At 50.0% G+C, this 9,520-nt stretch overlaps 1 protein-coding gene across 1 annotated transcript; it reads right to left on the bottom strand.

The window, feature by feature from the left end:
* Positions 1-439: 439 nt before the first annotated feature.
* On the bottom strand, positions 440-9,257 carry NGF (nerve growth factor). The gene is made up of 2 exons (XM_004714858.3): positions 9,141-9,257; positions 440-1,220 (listed from the first exon to the last, which is right to left on the bottom strand). The coding sequence occupies exon 2, from the start codon at positions 1,206-1,208 to the stop codon at positions 474-476; it is 735 nt and encodes a 244-aa protein (XP_004714915.1). The 5' UTR covers positions 1,209-1,220; positions 9,141-9,257; the 3' UTR covers positions 440-473.
* Positions 9,258-9,520: the final 263 nt, after the last annotated feature.

Genomic DNA, 9,520 nt, shown 5'->3' with positions numbered 1-9,520 from the left:
GGAATAAAGCAACCGGACCCAGTGGATCCAGGTAGCTTTGGCTCAGGAATGAAAAAAAAAAAACGAGCTGCACTCTGAGATGCTTCCCTTCCTCAGCTTGCCTGGCTGAGGCTAGTACCTGAGGCCAGTTGGCCTCCCCTGAAGTAGCACTGCAGTGGGGAACGCTTTGCTTCCAGGTGAACCTTTGAGGAAGCCAAATCAGCCATCCTGCTATGGACGACTCACCTTGCCTATTCCCAAGACCTGCCACGGTCTCGTGGGGGAAACAATGATGGAGTGCCAACACGCAGGATGCTTCCGAAAATTTAATAAATAATGATTTTTTAAAAACTGTATAAACTATAAATTACCATGCAGTCATTATAATTTAAAATAATTTACAGGCTGAGGTAGGGAGGGGCCCAGGAGAGTGGACGTGGGGTGGGTGGGTGGGTGGGGGTCCTAGGAAGGGTGTAGGGGTGAGTAGGGGGGTGTCAGGCTCTTCTCCCAGTCTTCCTGCTGATCACGCACACGCAGGCTGTGTTGATCCGGATGAACCGCCAGGCTGTCTGACTGGCATCGAGGGTCAGCGCCCTGGTGAAGGAGTAATTGGGGGCACAGTACGAGTTCCAGTGCTTCGAGTCAATGCCCCGGCACCCAGTGCTCGAAGGATCGGGGTTCTGGCACTTGGTCTCAAAAAAGTACTGTTTGTACACAACGTTGTTGATGCTCACTTCTTTCAGCACCATCACCTCGTTGCCCTTGATGTCCGTGGCGGTGGTCTTATTCCCAACCCACATGCTGACGCTGTCGCACACGGAGTACTCGCCCCTGTGGAAGATGGGGTGGGTGGAGTCGGACCGCTTGCTCCGGTGAGTCCGGTTGAGAGCGGCCGCACCGCGGGCCTCCGAGTCCGAGTCCAGGCCCTGCGCCTCGAGGGTGTCGGACGGGGGCTGGGTGCTGAACAGCACGCGGGGGGAGTGCAGCCGCCGCTTTTTAAAGAGTTTGGGGTCCACGGTGATGTTGAGGCTCTGCCCTGCCACCCTCGCAGTGATCACCCCAGCCGGGGCGCTGCCGGCTCTGCGGAGGGCTGTGTCGAGGGAATGCTGAAGCTTAGACCAGTGGGCTTGGGAGATGGCGTGTCCTGCTGGGACATTGCTCTCTGCGTGTGGTTCCGCCTGTATGCCGATCAACAACGCTGTGATCAGAGCGTAGAACAACATGGACATTACGCTACGCACCTGGAAGGAAACAGAAACCAGGGTTAGCACACGGGGTGCTGGGCTGGAGCCCCTCAGAGCCCATCTCCTGAGACAACCTGCAGACGGTAGTCGGGTAGTGTCCGGGCAAGGTGACCCTAGGAGGCACCCCAAGCTGAAAGGTCACGCTGGCAACAATCACCCTTCTTCAGAGCCGCCACATGCTTGCTGGCGTCAAGCAATTCAAGCTGCTTTCAAGGATCACTCCTGGTTGACTCCGACGCCCTGGGGGTGTGGGCACCCCGCCTATGGCATAGTCTTTCCCAAGCAGAGGCAGAAGCCCTGCGGTGCTGCTCAGCAGGCCGCTAGGAGGCTGAAGCACCACGCGCCATCCCTGGTGTGCTCTGCCGGCTTGTGGCAGCAGTGGGCAGGGTGACGCGTGCACGTGGGTGCTCTGGGAGGCAAGTCTCTCGATGGTTTGAACAGCCGTCCCAGAAGGAGTGTTTCCCATGGGGACCATGCTGCGGGTGGTCCCTCCCCAGGACACATCCCTGGCACTTCGTAACTGAGTAGGGCCATTTTTGAAAGAAGCCTTAGGCCCCGCCCTTGGGGTGAAGCCCAGACGCATCAGGTTGGGCAAACAACAACAAAACTATCTCCGAGCGTCCATCATGCCCCTCACACATAAACGTGTACTGCTAATGCTTCGGTCTGAGTCATGTTTTTACACGTCTCTAATGTGTTCCTCCGAAGTTCGCGTTGTTCGGTGAGTTAGGCTAGCCTTTATCGTCAGCCTTTCACATATAAGGGGATGGGGGCCGCGGACAATTAACCAATGGGCTTAAAGGCACCAAAAAACCTGGATCAGAAAGAAAATCCAAAGCTGATCAGTCTACCCTTGCAGCCATCTTTCTTCCCTCACTCTCTCCTTCCAGCCCCTCCTCCCCTGTCTTTTATTCTTAATCAGCATGACTTTTCTTTTTATTGTCTTTACTATCTATTGTTTGGATCAAGCTGCCACTTAGAGGCAGTGCAAACCTCTCTTGAGCATCTGCTGCGCAGGGCTCCACGCTGCATGCAGACACCCACCAGAGACCACTCACTGGACAAGGAAAAGTGGAATTACTCTTTTCCCTGCAGGATCCCTCACCTGCCCCCTTGGGGTGAGCGTCTAGCCACACCTGTGGAAGGATATCAAATTCAATTTCCCCAGATCTTCTGGGTAGGCTTAGAGGCTTCCTGTATAAAGAGTGCTCTCCAAAGTCCCAATTTTACCTCTTCCCACTCCCAGACGTCCTTCTACTCCCTACTCTCTCTCTAGCCTGCTTCAGATAGCGTCTCTTCCTGGAGGGCTTCTCAGCTCACCTCCATCGAAAGTGAGCTCATTCAAGGCTGAACATAGCCATGCGTTCATTTCTGCCTTGCTGAATCAGTGGAGCAACTCCCCACCCCCACTCTGCATGGATCTGCAGTCAGAGAACCTTCGTGGGATTCCTAGCCCAGCTACTTGTTAACAGAGAGAAGCTACCCATTCACTTCGTGTCCTCGTTGCTTCAAGGAGGACAATGAACATCACTTCGCAAGGCTGTTGTTTGGATTAACTGAGTGCTCAAGAAATCGGCATTAAGCTGAGTCATTTTAATCTCCTCATGGCCAAGGACTTGGCCTTTTCCAGTTATATGGCTGCTTAGTCATTCTCGGAGCATACCTCACACATGCCTTCTCAGAATAAACTGTTTGATCTCTATCAGACTTTTAAAAAATGCATGGTAATGAACAGAGTCTGTCTCCCTTCTGGCTGTAAGATCCTTGAGGGCTGAGTTTTGTCTCGCCCGCCCCATGTACCGACTCAAACACAGCCCTCAGCTTGTACCTCCTGGGCTTCCACCATAGTTTGTGCAGAACCTATCCCCTTTCTTGGTGTTGTGCTCAATCATTTACATATCTGTCCCACTGAAGCCCCTTTAAAAGCTACGTCATTGGTATTTAATATCCTGGACCCGTGAGCAGTGCTGGGCATCGCTGCAGGTCCTCAAAGTCTATACACAGAATGAAAGAAAGAATGAATGTGAGGCGGCTGGAGATGACACCATCTGATCCCTGTCCACCATGGCACGTGCTTTCCCGTCTGCCGATACATCTGGCCCCAGGCAGCTTTCCTGATCTATCTTGAAGGGATGCGTTCTTCTCAGTCATATGCTTTCTTTCCGCTAGAAAAAGACAGCTCTTTGGTAGGATACCAAGAAGGACGCTGTCAAATTCTTTCCTCTTCAGTAACTTGGAAAAGTGTTTTGTCTGCTCCAGTTCTTCTGCATCCCCTCCGACAGCCATGCAGAGGGGGCGACAGCACACCTACGCCTTTGGCCGCCATTCGCTCTTTTGGCTGAGGGTCTAGCCAATAATGTCCAGTCCACTCCAGCCGACTATTCAGTTGACAACTAGTTCCAGCCTTCTGCTCTTTCTTTAGTTTCTTCTCAGTATTATGGTCTTTCTATCAGAGAGCGAGCACATGATGGGTGAATTCATCTTTTTACACCCACATGAGTAACAAATGTTAGAATTTAGAAAGAGAGCAGTATAGGAAAATGGACAAAAATCTAAAGTGTAGATGGACATAAGGTCTCCATTACCGAACTTCTAAGGAGTCGACTGGAATTCTTGGGCCACTGACGCCCCTCCCTATGCACACCTGGTTCTGTTAGACAAGATGTCAAATTGACCTGCTCTTTCATCAGCTAGTTATGAACCTCCGGCTTCCTGGCAGGAAACCCTGGATGGATATTGGCATTTTAAATGCAAGCTATCCAGAACAAAAATACTCATACCCAATCTTCGTGATGCTAATCATCTTCAGTATGATCAGCCACCTGATTCAACAGCAGCAGCCTCCATGCTGGACCACTTCATGATTTACAATGTTGTTTGGCAGCTCTTTTGTGGATCATCATTCTCTATCTTGCTAAACCTCTTCTCTGCATCTTTCTTTTTCTCTTAATGGATCCATTATTCTTTCCTCCATCAGCTCCAAACTTCAGAACATGACAGGGCTGCATTTTCCTCCCCGCCCATCACCCAGTCAGCCTTTGTGGTACTGCTCTGATAACATCTCTTGACATTGGTCTCCATTCTCAGCTCTCTACCTCTAGTCTAGGATTGTATGGAAATAGTCAGCTAACAGATGTCCTAATCCCCCAAGGTCTCTTCTAATGCCTGCTGTCACTGGCCACTTCAATAAACTTCCTATAGCTTGAGTCATATCATAGCACGGGTCCTCAAAGGATCCCTTAGGGAGCCTACTCCCCAGTGAGTCAGAAAAGAATACTCACTCTCTCTACACCCTTCACATATTTTGCATTCCAGGCAAACAGCACTCCTGCTGGTACACCCCTGCTCCAAAGCTGCCCTTAGTTAAGATCTCCTTTACCAGCGTGCTCTCTGGGGACCTCCCTGTGTCTCTCTGCTCCCCAGCTCTGCTCCTACCCAAATTATATGTCACTGCCACTGGGGAGCTATACACCCAAACCCCACCCACTGCTATTGCGTGAGTTCCTACTCAGACCATCAGGACAGGGCAGCGTCGAGCTGCTCCTTTGGGTTTCTAAGAGCGTAAGTCTTCATGAGAGCAGACAGTGCTATCTTCTTCCTAAAGAGCAGCTCATGATTCCAACGTGTTAAACTCTCTCCTTCCTCTACATCTTAGAGCATTTCTTTTATGCTTTCTTAACAGTTCTTCTTTAACCTTCCTCTTTGAAGGTATTGCCCCGAAGGCTCCCTCACGGCCTCTACTTCAATACTAGTTACACCTCAAGGGTCATGAAGATGAGGTAGATACGTCTCTTCCCTTCTCTGTTCTTTCACTTTTCCACCCCAACAATGAGCTTCAATGGTAGCTTCCAACTTTGGCCTTCTTTATGTTTAGCAATTACACCATTTTGAACTCTGCTTGGCACTGCTGGTGAAACCTGTCTGCTCTCACAAGCTCTTAAAAACCTAAGGCCACTTTTTAACTCCTGGGAATGAACACACGGGGCCTCGTTACATTTAGTCACAATGGAGATGCACATTGCACCCTCATGCTTCCAGGAAGATCTGAAAGTGCCGCAGGTAATCGCCCATTTGGATTGTGTGTATGCTTACAGGCGTGCCTTAAAACAACGCCTGATTTACTCATGTGAGGAGTATGTTTCTGAGCTCTTAAAGGATTATTGAAATGTCTCCCTTAAAAAACAAACAAATAAAAACCCACCAGTAGATGAAAATGGAAGGAGGAAAAAACGAGTGGGGTTTCTACTCCAAGGATAGAATGCGCCAAATACAGGCGTGGAATGTTTGAACGTTCTCGTGGCGGCGGAAGCGGTCCATGATAGGACTTGTATGTATTTCTTAGGACAACTTCTGAAGGCTTTCTCCTGAACAGGTGACAGTACTCTCCGTGGTCTCACTGGTCAGTCCGTTGCAACCTGAACGATGGGCTGGGGAAGATGCAATCAGGCGTTCACAGAAAAAGGGAATGCGCACTCCGTTTAATGGATGGGTGTCTGTCTTCGTCCTGCTCCGACCTGGAAGGGATGATACAGGCTCCTATGTGTAGAGGGCCAGGGGGCCTGCCTCTAACTCCAGGTACCGATGGAGTGGTCTCACTGTACTCTCTTCTGGGCCTGTGGTAGGTTTTGTGTTCATATACTCCACAACAAGGGGAATCTTCTATGCCAGGTGAACGATCTTCCCACAGGTTCTGATCTCGCCTGAATAGGTCATGAAGCTGCTGGTTAGACTCAGCACCATCCAACACACACACACGTAAACCAAACCATTATGGAATCTAATCCAGTTTATGGAAACCCCATGCGTGCAGATTATAACTGCTCCCAGGTGGCACAGCGGGTTAAGTATTCGTTTGCTGACTGCAAGGTTGGTGGTTTAACTCCATCAGTCCCTGTGAGAGAGAAAGATGAGTCTGTGTGTTCTTGTAGGGATTTACAGTCTCAGAAACCCTAAGGAGTAGTTACTTCTACTCATTTCTCCTGGTCCCTGGGAGTTGGAATAGACTCAGAAGCAACGGGTTTGGGTTTGATGGGTTTCAGAATTGTGACTTTTCAGAAGCAGATCTCCAGACTTGTCTGCCGAGACACCTCTCTGAGTTCATTCGAACTGCCAACTTTTTGGTGATAAGTTAACACTTTAACCATTTGCATCACCCAGAGCTAAGCAAAAGTCCCAAATATTTGCTCGTGGCTTGGAGATCTGTTGTCTTTGGCTTGGCAGCAGTGCCTATGGAGGTGGGTGGCAGAGGGAGTAAGATCATGTCGGCCTTAGAGAGAGAGGTGCCAAGATCTCTCAGTAATTCTCAGGCCAGTGATTAGAATAGCTAGCTAGGGTCACTAACTGTTGGCAAGAGACGGAATTTTTGTGGCTGAAGAAATCCAGCTTCCTCCTCCTCATCCATCTCACTCTACATTCTGAGAGTGGGCCAAGGGTTACTTCTTGTTTCACACTTGGCCTCTGCTCTAAATGTAAACTGGCCACTGTCTTCACTTTAAAGACTCGGCCTCGCTTAGTTTTTGCTGCCTGTGTAGAGTGTGAGAGGAACTGAGTGCCCTCCACTGCCCAAGGCACTGTCCCAGAGGCGTCTTGCGCTGCCACAAAGGAATGTATGGACAGGCTACAACCCAGCACCCCTTGTAGCAGCTCAGTGAGGATGGAGTGGGAATGTGATCGGTAGAGCTTAAGTCACCTAGACATTCCTGGGTGAAGGTAGGGGTGGAGCCTAACTGATCAATCAGGTCTTGGCCTGATGATACCGCCTTGGGGATGTGGCCCTTTGTATAAGAGAGTGAATCTGAGCAGAGCTGAGCGCCTTTTTGTCCTTCACCTTTTGCTAGAGCTGGATCCTGCATCTGGTTCATCAAGCTCCTGTTGTGTCACTTGCTCATCTCAGGAGCCAGCAGCAGACTGCCAACCTTGGCTATATTTGACTGACCTCGAATTCCTTTACCTCTGCACCCAGCAGCCTGTGACCCTCCTGCTTCGGCATCTTGTTTCCTGGTCATCAGCATCCAAAGGGGGCAGCTCTACCCTGTCCTATAGGTCATGGTGAGTTGGCATCAACTGGAGGACCGTGAGTTATGAGTTCAAGAACAGGAAGGAAGTAGACGGGAAAGGCAGTCAGAGATTTCAAGTCCAGTGGTTCCAAACTCAGGAACATCACAGTCCCCCAGAGGGCTTGCAACACCACAGAAAGCTGGAGCCTGCCCCCACAATCTCTAATTCGGTAAGTCAGGGGCGTGGCCTGAAAATCTGCATTTCTAACAAGTTCCCTTATGTTGTTGAGGCTGCTGTTCTGGGACCACACCTTGAGAACCACTCATCCAGCCCAATCTTTTAACTTTACAGAGGACAGAAATGGGTCTCAGAGAACCTATGAAACTATGTAAATTATATAAACTGGCCACTGTCTTTCCTTTAAAGACTCAGGCATGTTTATTTCTTACCGCCTGCGTGGAGTGAGAGGAACTAGAGTTAGGCAGCTATACGAGGGTGGCTGGCCTGTTGTTTGGCCTGAGGGCTCACGTCCACTGTGATTGATAGGTCCTGGGGTCATGCTTGGCATCCCTGGGTGGTGTAAAGGCTCAGCTGCTAACTGAAGGCAGTTCATCTGTCCAGCTGCACCTTGGGAGAGAAGTCTGGCCCTCTACTCCTGAAATGAAAACTTGGTCCACTGGGGAATCCAATGGAGCACAGTTCTACTCTGACACGTAGGGGGTCCTGTACGTCACAATCAAGTCCACAGCGAGTGGTAGGGTGTATTTACTGAGGCCTGACATCTAACTGACTACTCAGTTCAACAAGTTGTACGTTTTACATTCCTGATGCCACAGATGCAGATACCTGGGGATATTTGGACACTTAATTGCTTTTATAACTGGTTTTTCAGGTCTGTGAGTGGCATATAAAAAAACCCAAACCAAATCCATTGTCAGAGAACCACATTCTGACCTGGAGTGGCCCTATAGCCCAGCGTACAATTGCTCCATAGCCTTTTAGGCTGTAAAGCTTTATGGAAGCAGATTGCCTCATCTCTCTCCCTCAGAACAACTGATGTGTTCGAACCACCAACCATTTGGTTAGTAGACAAGCACTTAACCACTATACCACCAGAGCTCCTGAGAATCATATAGACTCGGTCCCAAAGCATTTAACATGCCCATGACAGATATATGCACCAAGAAGCAGCAGCAGGTAAAGGCCCCTGTGGATTTATTGGTCTCTTCTAGGACAGGTGTGCTGGCTGCATGGAAGGAACAGAACCTACTAGGTTGTACTTCTTAGAAGTACCTCTTCATATGAATGAGGTCAGATTATAAGTATAAGACTTATCATTTGCTGGGCATGAGTATCTCATGAATCATCTATGTCACACAGTGGGAGGGGGCATGCATTAGTCCCATTTTCAGATGAGGAAGCAGACTCAGTGAGGTGAAGTAGATCACAGTCAGACACCTGGAAGAACTGAAACTCAAAGCCAGGCTTGCCAGTTCCTGCATCAGAATTTTCCCCATCCCTCCACTCTGTGGGCTATTGGGGTTGAGCATGATTAGGAAGCCTCTGTCACACCAGGTCAACTGTTGAGACCACTCAGGGAGTTATGTGGAGGGTTTGAGAGATGCCTCTCTTTGAGGGCCTGCATATTCTTTCTTTAGAGATGGGGCAGCTTAGATTCTTAAAATGTGCCTGGGAAGGTGTGGGATCCTCTGAGAGCTCAAGGCCATTCACATTCCAAACTGCTCCTAGAACAGGCATTGTCTGGGTGGTTATGAACCGCCCCAGGGTCGGGGACCAGCAGTTGGCTCCCACCTTCTCTCTCAGCCAGGACTTCTTCCCAGCTGTCACATTGGGGGGCCATGCTCCTGGAAGCTCCAGAGGGATGAGCCCTTGTGAGGCATGTGCCCCTCAGGCACTTACCTCTGTGTGGCCAGGATGGAAAGCTGCTCCCTTGGTAAAGTCTTTATTGGGCCCAGACGCTGAGCTGAGCTTGGGTCCAGCATGCCATCCAGCCCCTGGGACTGCACGACCACCGGCCAGGACTCTGTGGGAGACAGAGTTACCATTAGATGGGCACACCACCATACTCCTGCAGATGGATGCCAGGCTCTAAGCAGGAGAAGAGGGTGTGCCAATAGGACAAGCCCGTGTTCCCTGAGGTCTGGGATTTTATCTGCATTGGCTTAAAAAAAAGGGAGCTGGCTGTCAACCACTGAAATTACCAGGGGTCTGACCTTGCATGGATGGAATCGGTGTGGGGGTGGGAGCAGAGGGTCCCTCCTGTCACTTTTGTGCCAAAG

Source organism: Echinops telfairi, unplaced genomic scaffold (assembly GCF_000313985.2).
Source record: "Echinops telfairi isolate 266 unplaced genomic scaffold, ASM31398v2 ScPeMD7_7466;HRSCAF=8504, whole genome shotgun sequence".
Classification (NCBI taxonomy): Eukaryota; Metazoa; Chordata; class Mammalia; order Afrosoricida; family Tenrecidae; genus Echinops; species Echinops telfairi.
Note: the sequence above shows the minus strand (reverse complement) of the source record. Positions and strands in the feature narration are given on the sequence as shown.